At 38.2% G+C, this 16,749-nt stretch overlaps 1 protein-coding gene across 2 annotated transcripts in view; it reads right to left on the bottom strand.

Moving 5' to 3' along the window:
- LOC145976211 (uncharacterized) overlaps window positions 1-16,749 on the bottom strand; it is a 57,141-nt gene that overhangs the window by 12,338 nt on the left and 28,054 nt on the right. For both annotated transcript variants that reach the window (XM_083107247.1, XM_083107248.1), the window contains 3 exons: window positions 13,875-14,338; window positions 6,474-12,063; window positions 4,385-4,828 (listed from right to left, as the gene is read on the bottom strand). In XM_083107247.1, coding sequence (XP_082963373.1) covers window positions 4,385-4,828; window positions 6,474-12,063; window positions 13,875-14,338 — 6,498 coding nt within the window. The remainder of the gene's footprint in view (window positions 1-4,384; window positions 4,829-6,473; window positions 12,064-13,874; window positions 14,339-16,749) is intronic.

Below are 16,749 nucleotides of genomic sequence, written 5' to 3'. Positions count from 1 at the left end.
AGTGATAAAAAATGAAAAGAAGGAACTTCCTTTATGTAAATTCCGTTTTGTATAGAGATATTAAATATTTGCATATAAAGAGAATAATCATTCTATAATTGGTACAACTCGGAGAATTTATCTCTCGAACCATAAATTAGAGAATGCTTCGTCTCATTATCGATCTGCGGCAGCACAACTGAAAATGGGAGTGGCAAGGACCTTAATTTCATTATGTGTTACCCGCAAAAGCTGAATTTCATCGGCAAATGAAGATTAATCTAATGCTATTAAAATAAACAAATAATCGACGCTGAGTTTGGAGCGATTACTATCACAGAGGAAAAAATATTTTGTCGTATAATATTAATTATTCTAGCTTTAAATTGAATTATATAATATTTTAAATAAAATGTTGATATATAGTAATATTATGTTATAATATATAATATTAAATATATTTAATGTATATATATATGTATATTAAATACAGGAATAATTAATATTTTAATAAAATAATTTACATAAAAATACTCTTCCTTTTCATATTTTCAACTCTCTCTCTTTTACTTCCTTCTCATGTTACATCTCTAATACCGTAACTGTGAGAAAAGTTCGTAACGTTATACATATACATATTATAATTATATTAAAAAAAAACAAATATTAATACATAAAATAAAAATTATGTAAAAGTTAAACATGAAAGTTATTTCAATCAACGTAAGTTTTAGCTTTAAATATGCAGATTAATAATTTAAAAATTTTTTAAATAATTTTAAATGACTTTTTTATATTTCAAACAAGAGGATTTGTATTTAGAAGAAAAATATATATTCATAAAAAGAAACAAATATTAAAATTTTTTTTTAATTGTAATATTAGAATATTAAAACGTTATAAAATTATAAAAGATTGTATAATATTATATTAATTCATTATTATCATATTAAAATTATACAATATTATACTATCATTAGTTGTCGTTAAAATTAGTTATCATTTATTACTATTATTATTAATATTATCATTAAAAATATTAATATGTATTATTAAGAAATAAAAAAAAACAAAATATATATATATTTATTATCCTATATTAAAATTTAATATAAAATAAGCAATTTCTTATACGGCTATATGCATATTCAAAAGACATCCAGAATACATCCCGGAAACATCTTTGAGACAATAGGACGTCTTCGAGATATCCTCTGAATGTTTTTTGGATACACATACTATCTGAGTTATTTTATAAAAAGTTATCTTATAAAATTATTATCGTTATATTCACATATTTTTATAATTTATAAAATAATTAAAATTAATTACATGTACATAATAAATGGCACGCGCGCTTCGTAGCGTTCTAGCAAAAATGAAAAAAGAAAGCTGAAGAAAAAAGTGGAATGCAAGCGAACGCATCAATTTACAATGCTGTTGCATGCAACGCGAATGTTGCACTTACGACGTTGTGACGCGAGAACGGTTCGACATTACGCGCACGTGGAGTGCGTACGGAGAGCGCGAGGAGCGGTCGGCGGTGCGTGACATTTATCGATTGTACGTATGTACATATGTACACCGGAGCGACGGCGAGTTCGCCAAGGGATGTCGGAGAAAAGAAGGGAAACCTCGTAATAAAGCAGTTGCACTTGTCACACCCGAGCGAGCATGCGGTATTATCAATGCGCGCGTTCTACTTGTCACGCATAAAAAAAATGTGCACGTTGCAGAAACGTGCGGAGCACGAATTTTCTTTTTTTTCCTTTGGTCGCTTCTTATGAGAAAGGAAGTCGGGGAGGATGTTTCTGCATTTGAAAGAAGCGGAAAAACGTTAATCTAAGAAATTCATCTATTGATTTTTTTCTCCAGCCCCCCTGTTTTCCCTTTTAATCTCGATAATTATAGATGCGCATTTTATGAAAACGAATTTAATAAATTATGGATAAAGTAGAGAGATAAATTCAATCAAGTTCAAATTTGTACGAGAAGTAATAATGGTCTTAATTATTATTGGTTTATTATTATCATATTAATGTGATTTATATTTAATAAAATTTTATTTAATAAAATTTTATATTTATATTTGTGTGTGTGTGTGTGTATGCATAAAATTTAAAAGCTATTTTTTTATTAGAATATAAATTTATTACACTCTATTATTTTCGAATAAATCTTTCGAATATTCTTGTTTTTAAAAGTGCTTGCTTGTTTCATTTTACAATTTGTAGAATTCCGAGAGAGAGAGAGAGAGAGAGAGAGACAGAGACAGAAATTGACAGAGATATTTTAAAATACTTTTGAATTTACTCTATATTTTCATTTTTATCTGTTTTTAAGATTAAAATTCTTTGTAAAAATTTTTCCACAAGCCATATATCGATCCTATAACTCATATTTCCAATATAACTTTTTTTCCAACATATAAAAATTGCTTCCTATATATTCTTATATGTATATATATATTTTTTTTTATACATATATTTAGATCCACTATTGACGGAAGGGTAAAAAGCATTCTCTTGGAAAGGTTGCATGTCACGACCGTGTTTTATAATCATTAGCTAGAAAAATAGATATTAGCTAGGAAAATACTCCTCGATAAATTCGTAAAATGAAACCTTACAGCGCGAGATGATACAATGAATATAATTTTGACGTAACCGTAATTGAATTTTAATTCGTCTTAAAAGAAAGGAGAAAAGGCAAATGTAACGAAGGCATTAAAGTTAACTCAGACCTATTATTACACCAAATTTCACGCGATGAGTAGCACGTTTTCGTAACAACTGTCCTGCTTTTCGCAATGTTTTACGATCTTCAGAGAAGACAAAGGAATTTCCTACTATTTGCGTTGCTTTCTTTGCAGGAAAAAAAATCACGCCTCGCACACGTACACTGTGTATACAATGCATACAGGGTGTCTCACAATCGAATCAGTCAGATTCTTCAAATGATAGGCAATTCCTTCTAAGCCATAATCGGAAAGACTTAATTGGACGTGATGTGGCAATTACAGATACATAATTAATGGAGAGTACTTAAAGCACATTACAGAGAACATTAGTTTACTAAATTACTTATCGAATCTTAGAGTTATCTTCTACGATAAACATCGGGTATCATAAGTTTTTATCTAACTTACAATTAAATGTGAGTTTAAGGGAGAAAACATGACTTTTAAGTGATGAAGAGATAAAGAATGACTAAAATAATGACTAAAATCGTAGAAGCAGTTAGCGTTTTGAGTTTCGCCGCAAACTTTCCTCGCCGTCACTTACAAAGACTACTAAAAAATGGTTTCTCCCGCCCTCATTACGACGATGCACAGCATAATTTCATATTTATACTTAATCATTTGCATGGTGTGCGTGACGATGCCTAGCTGCCTAATTTATCACACGGGAATCACATATACCACCGACTGAATTACCTTTCATTCATGCGCTTTCTCCCGTCACTCAAGACGCGCCTCTCAGATTTAAGATATAGTCAAATTTAAGAGATTCTTTTTGTCTCTCTGCTTTCTTTCCATATTTATGTTATATAGAAAAAAATAACATGAAAAATGTCGATGCGAAAGTAATAATTAGCTCCAATTTGTTATCGGTAATTAACTTGACAGTTTATCCGACTATTAGATTGATTTATAAATTAATTTATATTTTTTTCATGCACATTATATATAATTATATATAATTAGATATACTTATAATTAAATATACTCAATTAATTTTTAACTATAGATAAAAATTTTTTAAAATGACAATAAATTAGAAATATATTTATAATAAAATAAAGAATAATAATAAAAATATATATTTATGCATATATATTGTGTGATGAAGAAAATAAATATAAAATATGTTATCTAATCGTGTTTAATTTGTTTCGCAAAATTCCTCAAGAATAAACATATATTTCTGAATTGATTTTGATTTTATCAGACCAAATTAAATGTCAATTATGTTCACTCGTATCAATCTTACGATTCTATCATATAACGAGGTTGCTACAGCATACTCGATTATATCAAGGCTATATCAAAAGTCGCACACTTTCTCTCTGTCATTGTGATTTACAGATTCTCCATCGACTTTGTCTTATAAATTTCATATGAGAAAGTCTATGGGAACTTTGAAAAATGCAGGAGTGATTTAAAATTCTGAGATCTCTGAGTGAAAATTAAAATATAAAAATCTAAATGTGTGTCATATAAACAACAATATTGCACCACCTCATTCATTCATCTTTGTTAAACTCCATCAATGGAGATCTCGCAAGAAAAACATTGTAATGAACAAGAACAATACGATCTAAAGATTTAATAGAAAATACATATTTGAAACTCCTCGAAGGAGATCCTCGCACAACTAGGTGTTTAAAAAAAGAAGCGACTTACCCGACGTAAGCGACATCGTCTGCTGCCTCCTCGACCGTGAGTTGTCCCGTTTGCCGGAGGCCGATTGCGAGCCGGAGACCTGAAGACCTGGTGCACTGACGGCCCGTTTGGGTCCGCTGCCGATCGCGCTGGGCCCGACGTTGCTGTTCCTGGCGAAGCCAGGAGGCCGATAACGGGCGGATTTGACACCGCTGTGCTGCGGCAAGAAATGGTAGACGCTGTGCGCCTTGTGCATCGGCGACGAGGACGACGATGCCGTCGTCGACGACATCGTCGTCGTCGTCGTCGTCAGACCAGTCGGCGGACCCGATCCAGCTGGTAGCCTCGGCAGGGAATTAGTGGCCGCGCTGATGGCAGATTGCATGCCACGTGGAAGAGTCGTCGCTCGCGATTCTCCACTGTATTCCAATTCATCCTCGGTGTCCTCGTCGCCGGCTGATGCACCTGCGATAATTCACAATTCTTTTTTAAGCAAAAGGTATGGGTAATATCAGTGCAGTGTTTTGATATAATGAGCGCAATGTCACTTTGAGAAACTTCTGGAAGAGAAATGGTTTTTTCGCGTCGCTCAAGACGCGATTTCAGATTTAATCTATGTTCATATTTAAGATATATTTTTTTTCTATTTTCTTTAATATTTATAAAACGCTATATATATTAAAATAAAGCAAAGTATGTAGATGCGAAAGTAATAATTAGCTTTAATTTATTAATTGTAATTAATTAAATTAACGACACTTTAATCAACTATTAGATTAATAGTTAATTTAATTTTTTTTTCATGTATATATTTATTGCATATATATCTATACTATCTGTATGATATATTTATATATATCTATTATATATCTATTAAATAATAGATCTATCTATATATTAGATGTAGTTATCATAATTGATTTTAATATAGATGGTATAAAAATTCAAGATGATCAAATTTAAGATAATAATAAATAAGAAATATATGTAGAACAATAATAAAGAGAAGACATATGTGATAAAAAAAATTAATATATTAATAATAAAAATATTTTATGTAATAAAAAAATTAATTCTACAAAATTTGCACGATTTATACTAAATAGAATTTTGATAATAAGTATTAATTTATGATATTTTATATATTCAATTGTATATATATTGTATGTATATTGATATATTTAATTGCATATTGAAGCTATTTGCTGTGCATACAAACATACACAATGTTGTTTACATTAGAAAATACCTTTTATTAATAAGCGAAAGTTATATATGCATTAATGTGCACGTGAACGTTATTTATTCATAAGTATTTACATGAATCTTTATTTATTTCTAGTTATGATGAATGGATTCTATGAAAACCGATTTTGCAGAAAAAAAAATTATTTAATTTTCACCTTCTTTTTTTATATAAAAAATTGTAGATTTAAAGAATTCAATTAATTTCGCGCTCATAATAAATTTTACATTGATATGTTTTCCTTATCAATTCGTTTTACAATTGTCAAAGTATCTGCAATTCTGAGAGACAATTTAATAATTTGACATATCAGAGAAAGAAAGTAAGAGAGAGCGAGAGAAAGAGAGAAAGTAAATAACTTGAAAAATATTTGAAAATCATATAATTAATACTTTTATCATTTTCTTTCTTTTCCTATATCACTTCTCTCTTTCATATAATTTTAATATTTATATATAATGCGTACTCAACGAAATTCATTTTTATTTATTATCAAACAAACGAAAACAGAATCGCGTGCAGTGTACCCTTCACGCTTCCTAATTCCGAATTAAATTATCAATATAAGTACAATTAAATTAAATTAGTTTGTGCGCATTCGTGTTTTCGCATTTATTTCACGTAAAATATATCCCCATTATCGGAAGTGATCTGGCCGCAGCGGCCAACCGTCGTAGCGTAATTGCGGAAAAGGAATGTTCGGACAGACCGCGGGATTGCGATGAGGCAAAATCGAGCTGTAACGCCAATTACCGTCGTTTCCGCGATGTAATACGATCCACGAGAGATCACTCCCGCGTGAAGAAGGGCGTTCATTCACTCACGCACTCGCACACATGAAGAGACAGTCACGCGCGAGCTCACCTGACTCTCCCCTGGTGTTAGCATCGGGAACGGAAGACCTCCTCCGATTGCTCCAGATCCTCTCCTCGACGGAGCCGCCGACGGTTCCACCGGTTCCACCCCCGCTTCCGCCGCCGATCGAACCGCAACTCCTCACCCTGTCCAGCTGTTCCCTAGAGAAGCTCTTCGGATTGAATAAGAGATCGCCGGCGCTGCGCCGTTTTGCGGCCAGGGCACTTGCACTCGCATTAGCACTACCACCACTACCACCACCACTGACATCGCCGGAACATGCCAGCAGGCTCAGTTTCGTCCTTGAGTCGGCGGCCATCAGCGCGGACTCGAAGCTACCGCGCCAGGAAAATCTCTCGTAGTCGCTGGCCTCTCGTTCCTCCCCTTCTTGGCCGGTGGAGGCTGCCGGGTGACTGTTGATCAACAGCAGCGGGTCGTGTGACTTCGACCTCGGCAGTTGCAGATGCACCGACGAGGGCGCGTTGGTGGAATCGGACGTTGAATCATCGTCCTCGGTAGTCGACGTCGAGGATGGAGTCCGATGATGCTGAGAGTACCGTCGCCAGGTGGTAGAGTGATGATGTGCGGCTGGACCACCTTCTGAAACCTCGTGCATCAGCGCTACCAGTCGGCTGCCGATATGATGCATCACTTTGGCGATTAGCGGCGGGCTGCTGTGAGGGGTGGAGTTGGCGTCCGAGCTCACGCCGTCGCCAGCCATCTTCGTGAAACTCTGCACCAGCTTCTGATAGACGAACGCGGTATCTCTGCCCAAGCAGGGTGCGGTTTGTATCGTGGAACTCGATTGGGATCCCGATCCTTTCAGCTGCTCCCTTTCCTTGTCCGATAGCGTCGCGTCACCGCTATTACCGCCGCTTCCGCCGCCGCCAGACGTGGTGTCAAATTTGCTGATAATCTGTTGGCAGCTCTGTGAGATCTGCTCTTGCAAGGCCGACCTACGTCCGCTGGCGGCGCTCTCGAGATCGGAACTAGTATAATCCGAGCTGTCGTAGGAATCCGACCACGTGTCTTCCGAGCTGAGATACTCGACAATCTCTCGCACCTGCTCGTCGCGTATTCCCGGGACTGTCTTCATCAGTCGCGTCAGTTCGTTCTCGAAGTATACCAATTGCGGCGGTTTGGTGCGATTCTGAGCGTAAAGACGCGCCTTCGAGGCATAACCCGGAAGTCGCGGACTCGGTGCCGGCGAGACACCGCTGGAATTCGCGTTGGTGACGCTCTGTCCGGGAGTTTGTCCGTTCGAGTTGGCCACCATCGTCTTGAAGAATTGCCGCATCTTCGACATCATGAGATTCGTCTCTTCATCGCTGGACCAATTATTGAAACTATCTTTGCGTGAGAGTGAAACGTTTGCCAGATGTGGCAGACTTGCATGGTTTACTGGATGTTTCGTCAAGTTGTTTTTTTCCGTACCATCAGCGCCTTCCTCGGAGCTTTGATTCGCATTCTGAGAATGTTCCGAGATCTTGTTGAGCAAGCGATCCTTGCCGATTTCCTTGTCAATCTCCATACCACTCGTTTGATTTTCATCTGGCAGTTTTTGATGCTGAAGAAGATCGTCGCAGCTACCGACAAATCCCGAATCTCGCGATTGCTGTTTTGATCGTTGACCATCGCTCGAATTTAGCGCAACCGAATTCCTTGAAGAATCTATTTGCGAAGACGAGGCCATGTTCAATGTGTTACTGCTATTAGTGAGAGTAGATGGCGAGGAAGACGAGGATAAAATGGACTCTGGCTGTGGAGTTTTTGCTCGATCCGAGTCTTCGGAGTTCATCGCTTCGTTGTCGTTTTCCATCACGATTTCATTCATCAGCGTCATTTCTCTACTGGGTTCTGGTGTCTTGTTTCGATCATCCGGAACACGTGGACTCTGAGTTCCCAGATTTCGCGGCTTTTTCTTCTTACGTTTTACTGTGTCAAACTGACCGTCTATTCCAAAAACGGCGGTCTGACCATCATCAGTGCCATCAGTCTCCGTCGAGGAACCTTCAGATTGAGTCTCTTGCGCATCTTGATTAAGACTCAGATCCTGAAGAGAATTTTGCGAGCTCAAGTTCTGCGAACTCTGCGTGAGCGCCAACAGATTATCTAAAGAAGAACTATGAGATCTGCCTGTACCCCTCGCACGCACCAATTTTTTCCTTCTCTGCGCTTCCGGACTAGGTCTACCTTCTGAATCACTACCTACTGAACCGTCAGAATCTCTCCTATCCTGATCAAAGCCAAGGAATTCCGATAAATAATATTTTTCCAGTCTAGAAGAATTCAGGAAATTATCGCTGGTATTCGACCTGTCCTGAGTCTGACTAATACCGTTAGTTTCATCTTGACCAAGCGATTCCAATCCTTCGGAGTAAATCGACGAAGTCTCCGATAGACTGTCGACCTCGCGCGATCCCATGCTGGAGTTGTTTCCATCGCCTCCCAATCCAAAGAAGAAATATTTCTCCAACTCTGAAGCAGAAGGTGGCCTCGGCTTCTTCGAGGGACTTCCTGTAGTCAGGCTAGGTTCTGTTTCACTCTCCTCGCAGGATTCCTCGACGATGGTGTGCAAGGTAAAGTCGATCGCTTGCCTGCGATAGCCTCTGAGCTCCTCCTCACGATCGCCAAAATTATTAGCTTCATCCTCGGAACTCTCTTCCGTGGCAGTAGTTGCGCCTTCAGTAGGTTCGTCTTCATCATGGGACACTTCTTCCACCCAGGAATCATCATCGGCCAGACCTTCTTCAAGTATAATAACCCCGCCAGCGCTCGAATTTTCGTCGCTGGACTGCGACGAGACGCGTGTTCGCGTATTCTCGCGACAATCCGATACCGAACGATCTTTGAACACGTCATCGACACTCTCCTGTCGACAATTATGTGACTTCGGCACGTTTTTCGACGCAGATACATCGTCGCTTTCACTAGCACTACCGACACTCAAACCACTATCCGCTTCGGGCTCAACCGATTGATGACCTGTCGCAGTAATTGCGACCGCCGCTAGTTTCTTTACCATTAACGGCTTGCGAGGAGCGTTTTTGCGATGAAACTGCGGTTCGCTCGCCGCTTCTAGCGCCAACTGAAAGTAACCGGCCAGACCCCCTTGGCTTCCAACCGAATGGATTTCATCCGGTTGCAGCAACGTTGTAGTGTCCGATGTAACGACGCTCACCGGCTGATACGAGGCTTCCTGGGTGATCATCACGAGGCTTCTATATTTATTACTGCTACTGTTATTGTTGCTGTTATAAACGTTAGTACTGTTATTGTGCTGGGCTGGGTCTCTCGCAAGATCCTTGGCCGATACTTGACAGTCAGCTGGGAATCCATTCTCTTGCCGAGTACACGGGCGTCGCTCGACTGAGCGAAACCGTGTCGCGTCTCCCTCCTCGGCGCTCTCACCACCACCACCACTATCACTGTTACCATCACTATTTCCTCCCACCTGAACAACAATCTCGCCTCTCACCGGGCCGTCATGCGCAGTGTTCATCTTGCCGCCCGCGCCACCTTGCTCCTCTGCGCTCCTCGACATCTCCTGAATCCTGCTGGTGATTATTGCGTCGCCCACATCGACTCCTACCCGTTCCTCGCCCGCCGGTGCCGTCAGGTCGTTGTCTTTCAGCCCGCCATCTTGACCACTGCGACGACACGTAACAGACCGATAGCCCTCGTCGTCGTCGTCGTCTTCATTGACCTCATCGCCATCATCCTTTATGTCGATCGTCGGCGAATTACTTAAAGCTGGCTCGCCAATCGATCTCTCGGACTGATTTTGTTTCACGCCATTCTTCGTCATCGTCGGACTTTTTTTATCATCGCGATTATGAAGACCGTTCTCTTTAATATCTCTCGTAGTATCTTCTGTGTTCTTCGTGTCAATTTGATAGAGTAACTTGCCTTTAATCGCGATGTCCTCGTTGCTGTAATTAAAGAATGATTCGGCCGGGGTTACCTCGTATTCGTGAAGTTCGTCGCTGCTAATCTCGCTCCCCGTAGTATTGCTCTCGGTGCTGGTGCAACTGTCAGTTGACGCATCGATAATGACGTTGCCATTCGAACAATTCGCTCCCGATAAACGCGGCTTCTTATCTCCTTGTCTCTCGTAATCATTCGTTACGATCAATCTCGCAACCTGCTCATCATCGTAAATACGATGTTTTTCTTGATGGTTTACACTGACGTCCTCGATGACTGAAATTTCGGAAGACACTCCGGAAATTTCGAGAGAATCCGGGACGATGGTTGGATCCCAGACATCACTCGCAAGTGACTTTGGTTCAATTAGATCGTCCTGCGAAATCTCCCTCAACGGATCGACGGTTTTCTCCTCATTATGCACTTTTGAAATAGATCTCTCGTCCATCTTCAAGATATCTATAGGTAAATCAATACTATCAGGATCGAGCATTCTGATGGATTTCAATTCGATTCGATTGTCAGAACATTCGCTATCACCCGCTAGATATATTTCTTCAGGGATCGATCGACACTGTAGTAGAAGTGGAAGTTGGTTATCGCCGTTATCAGTTCCATCCTTTCTGCTACGATTTTTTCGTTTATTGGTCAAATTAACAACAGGTTCATCCAGTGATTTGTTTCCATTTTCAGAGCAAGCGTTGCCGACGATATAAGCCTTGGAATGCTTTTTAGATTCTTTCAATTTATTCTCGTTTATTTCCGATCTATTTTCCACAAAAACATCCTCGTTTAGCAGCCTCACGTGTTGCAACACTACCGGTTCCTCTTCAGGAATCGCGGTAACGCGTTTCAAGGTTACGCCGCCTTCCGCCGCGGAATCCGAATCATCCTCCGCGTTGTCTTCGATATCATTGTCACTGGTGAGCGAATCGTCATTCACCACGAACACCTTAGAAAACCTATGCGAGCTAGAATCATCTTCCAGATCGCTACTGTCCGCCGACGACCTTCCGGACGAGCTGCCCGAGTCCTCTCGCGAATGCTGGTACATCCCCTGCGTGCTCCTCTCGAAAGATGATGATAAGGAATCCTCACAAACGGCCTCCTCATTTTCTTCCTCTCGCGTCTCTTCATTATCCTTTTTGCATTCCTCTTCAAAGCTCTTCGTCTCTTCCAATTTATTCTTCATGACGGAAGAACCAGATTTACTGATGCCCTTCACCGATACGTTCTCCTCCCTTCTGAGCTCTTCGGCTTTCGACACGATTTTCGCGTCATCTCTCACATCCTGAGAAGACTCGAGGTTAGCCGATGGAACCGTTGCCGTTTCGGTTATCGATCCGTACAGCCTCGGGGACATCATCTGTTCCGGTGGATGGAAGGTACAGGTGGTCGGATCGAAGGTGCCGGCAAGTCGAGGGTCCAGACGAGCGCCATGTAAAGGCTGGTTGAAGCGGGGGTGCCAGGCGAACCAGGGCGCCGCCGGGTCGCCTCGTAACCTCAGAGTTCCCGACTCGGCGTGTGCGTCGCCGCGGCTTATCATGGATGATGCGGCCGCCGCGAAGTCGCCGGTCCACAGGGCGGCCGGTATCGGCACCGGATACGGAACCGGGACCGGTATTGGTACCGGCACCGGGAGCACGTTCGCGCTTCGGGAGCCGCCACAAGCCTGGATAAAACGACATTGGATGATAGCTCGCGACATACTTATCTCAAAGAGCCTTCTATCTTTTTATCAGTTTGCGAAATTCTTATTATCTTAACATTTGCAGCATGTATGAAGAAAACTTATGTTTCTTTTATTTATAATAAATGAATTTATCTCGATTTAATTTGAGTCGAAATTGATTTCTTTCTTAATTTTTTATTTTTCATATTATTTCTCATATATTTTTCACACGTTTTATTTTTATTTTATTAAGTAAGTGAAATTTATTCTTATATTTAATTAAATTATAACATTTTATTGAATTATTAATATTTAATTTAATTAAATTTATTTCTATATTTAATTAAATTAAATGTATAGAGCAAAGTTTCAAAAAATGCAAATATGACAATATAATTGCGTTAATAATTAAGAAATACATGTATATCATTCGTTAAAAAAATATGCTATGTTTTTTTAATATTTAATTTTCCACATTTCATATTTTTTATAAAAAAATATATGAAATTTTGATATTATTCAGATACATGCAATTTGAAACTTAATATATTATAATCTAAAAGTATATATAAATTTTTTGTGCTTTCTATTAAATGTGCTCTTATACAAAGTCTATAGAAATGGGTTAACAGTTTGAAAGCCGACGATGAATTTGCTGGCGAAGCACTTATCGATCGGCATAATCAATATGAGGCGTCGTTGATATACGAGACAAGTATGCGAGTACGGTTTATTGACAAAGTGTGACCGTGAATTTCGCATAGCTGCCATGTACGGCTCTCTTCGCTAGTAGAACGTGAATGATTAATTTAGCTGTAGCAATGTATTTGTCAAACGGATGCACAAACAGCGGCACTCAGTCGCGGTCACATGAGTTGTGTTCATATCCATGAAAATTCTTTTCATCGCGATGTAATATCCTTTTCTCCTCGATTTATTTATAAAATAATTTCGCGAATAAATACAGCAATTTATTTTTTGTGCTTTCTAGTATTCTTTGCGTTAAAGAAGGATAATATTGAAAAAAATGAAATCATTAAATTTAATCAGTTTAATTAGTAAAATTAATTAAAGATAGGAGAAACTATGAAAACGCTCATAAAAATTATAAATCGTCCAATAATTATATCTAATAATAAGTCTTAAAAAAATTAAAGTAATAAATACGCATATTGTTGCGCACGCGAATTTGAATATTTGAACTTTCTTAGTCGAGAAAAAAAAATACAATCGAAAAATTACGATCTTAATTTTCATTTTTAAATTTATATTTATAAAATATTATGCCTAAAAAAGTTAAAATAATAAATATATACACTATATTGCATCTGCAAATCTATATGTAATAAATATTTAAAATTTCAATGAATTTTCTTAGCCGAGAAAGAAAAAAAAATACAATCGAAAAATTACAATCTTAATTTTTAAATTTACATTTATAAAATATTATGTTTAAAAAAGTTAAAATGATAAATACATACATTGTGTTACACCTGCAAATCTACTGTAATGACTATTTAAATTTTCAATGAATTTTCTTAGAGAGAAAAAAAATACAGAAGAGAAAGAAAAAAATACAGAAGAGAAATTACGATTTTAATTTTCATTTTCAAATTTATATTTTATAAATAATTTATATAAACGCACAAGCAGAGCAATATACATATATTTATTACTTTAACCTCTTTAGACACAATCATTACACATGATTTTTGCCAGCGATTTCTGTACCAATTTAACACTTTAATCCACAACTGATGACTATGACACACTATGACACATGTGAATAACAACTTGAGGATCGCGCTTACCTGGCAGGCGGCGGAGCCGCGTCCCGGACAGCAACTCCAAGCGTCCTGACCGATGCTGGCGTCTGCTGTGGCGCCGGCGATGGTGACGATCGGCGTCGTCGGCAGCGGCAAGGAGCCACTCTCGAAGTAGTCCCAGTCGCAGTCTTCGAGCGACTGCGCGTGATGATGATGATGGTGGCCACTGTTGCGCGGCAGCCCGTTCAGGTAGGACGAGCTCGAGCAACTGCTGTCGGCGTCGTCTTCCTCGCGGCCCGACGATGAATCCGAGCTGATGAACACGAGCCGTCTGTAGTCGACTGCGGATGCTGCTGACTCCGGAGCAACCGACGCGGGATTAGGACTGCGTTGTCGACTTCCGCTTCCGCCGCCGCCGCGTCCGATCAGGTTCAACGTTTGCAGGCTCTGCAAATCCTCGCTGGTGCAGCAGGACGATCTCGCGTGCGATCTCCCGCGACGTCGCGGACCTTTTGCAACAATCGTGAATAACCGTTAATGATTTCACTCGTCGTCTATCTCCCGGGTTGATCCAACGATATCGAAGCGATAAGATCGAGGAGACGGGATGAGACGGAATTGCCTGATAAGTTCCACTTATCAACATGTTAGTAGCTGCTTTATCGTTTTCATCGATTAGCTCTTTAGTGCTCTAGCTAATTTATAGCTTTTGAAAATAACACAAGTCCATCTCCCAAAACATAGTTCACAAGAGATGTCAATAAAATAGCGATTAAAAATTGTTGATCAAAGAAATATACATTTTACACACATACACATACATATATCATCAAAATAAAAGAAACTGTTTTAAAATTGTGTAAAAAGCTTGTAATGTTGAATCGCAAAAAAGTTGTAAAAAAAATTCGCAAAAAAATGGCAATTTCGATATAGCAGGACAGCAACTATAGCGATCTAATGAGGAGAAGCGTCAAGCCTCATCAAGTAACTATAAAGCATTAGTCTACAGATTAAAAATGCGACTGCATTTTAATAGAGAGCATCCCTTGCGGAGTCTCATTTATACTGCTGGAAGCAGTGAGCAAATTACGACGCAATTAGAAGAGAACGCGCACAAAAGTCTGTGCTAATGTTTCTCGCAACTCGAGGAACTAACTCCTGAATGTTACGAGCTCGTGTACGTTTGCTCATGACGTTAACGAACCGTGGATGAATTCTAAATTTTAATGATTACAGAGCCATAACATGATAACGCGCTGATTCACAGACTCTCTCGATTTCATCGACTAATCGCGGATAATCGATAAAGTAAATAAAGATTGATTATTTTGCGATAACCGTGTATATTTTACATAAATTTTTATTTGCACTAAAATTCAATTCAGTTTTATTTTTAAAATTATGACGTTATTTAGATTTAAACGCGAAATACCGATTATTTTATTTACCGAGAGCTCAGAGAAATGTTTTTCTTTCCAATCTTCCGCTTGATTCAATTAACAAGAGGAAAATGCAATGTTTTTCCAAGCGCACAAAAGGAAAACTATACTCGACTATAAATGGTGTACTAATAGTAATGACGATGCGAAAGTGGTATGTTAATGAACGACGTAACGCATCCCGCAAGGCTCTTTGTACTTTGTTACTTCGCTCACGCACATATGCATTAGTATACGTAGGAGGATTGAATTTATATCTATTGTGCATCCCGCGCGAAACAATGCACTTTTATTGCGTCGACGGCGTTTAAATCTCTGTTTGGTCATGTTACACCACCTTGATTTTGTATCTGCTTCTTCTCGGTTCTCATCTAGTTTGTGAAATATTTTTAAAGAACTTCCCTCTTGCTCTCTTTGAATTTTCAAGAAAAAAAAAAAGAGACGAAACATTTGTTCGCTACATCCTATGGAAGGATTTTCCTCTGAGATCAGGTAAAACTATATTTATTAATTTTTATTAATTATTAAAATTATTTTTAATAATAAAATTAATTTTTTAATCTTAAAATTAATTTTAATAATAAAATTAATTTTTATTAATTAATAAAGGAAATTAAGATTTTTGCTCATGTTTTCGTTTATGCACTAGGTATTGTTTGCGCTGATAAGTTGATAAGAAGAAACGGGACATGGCGATCAGGTGTCATCAACCGACAGTTCGTCGTGAATGGCATGTGTAAAGGTGCACGAGGGAGGGGACAGAATTGGGGCCCCGCTCTGTCGGCGCGCTTTATGCCCATTTTTTACGCGCCGCTGAATTACCTGGTCAATGGCACGAGGGCGGCCCATCGTCTCCGTCCGCGTGTATTTCCCTTTCCCCTCGTGCGCGCCGTTATCACTAACCGGGCCTTCTTGACTATTCTTATAAATGACGTCGCTCGAGAGGGGAAAAGAGAGAGATAAGAACAAAATAGAAGGAGAGGTAAAAAAATCCGGTAGAGTTGTAAAAAAAGAAGAAAAATAAAATGTTTTTTTCTCATAAAATTGTTTTTTATAAGAAAAATTAAGCCGTTTTTTTTTTCAAAATTTTATTCGCTTTTTTCAGATATTTAACATCTTTATCTTTTTGAATATTACAAATTGATCTTTCATTATTTTTAATTTCTTTAAGTATGAATTAATCATCACTATTTTAAATAATTGCATTTCAATTAACTATATAATTGCAGTTAATATTTTTAAATAGATAAATTCTTTAAACAGTTCAAAATTGAACTAGATTAAATTGCTTCATTAGATACAAAACATAGTTTGTAATTTTTAAAAATGTACTTTAGTTACTATTTTAATATAATAAAAAAATCAGTTATATTTAAAATTTTTTTTTCAAGAATAATTTTAATGGATTAATGAGATTTTTGTGATTGAAAAGATACTAAACACGGCAAAATTCAAATCATTTTTCTAATTAAATGTATAAA

Source organism: Camponotus vicinus, unplaced genomic scaffold (genome assembly GCF_025532165.1).
Source record: "Camponotus vicinus isolate PSW18456_S1 unplaced genomic scaffold, iyCamVici1.0 SCAF_8, whole genome shotgun sequence".
Taxonomy (NCBI): domain Eukaryota; kingdom Metazoa; phylum Arthropoda; class Insecta; order Hymenoptera; family Formicidae; genus Camponotus; species Camponotus vicinus.
The sequence above is the reverse complement of the archived record's forward strand: the minus strand, read 5'-3'. Positions and strand labels throughout refer to the sequence as shown.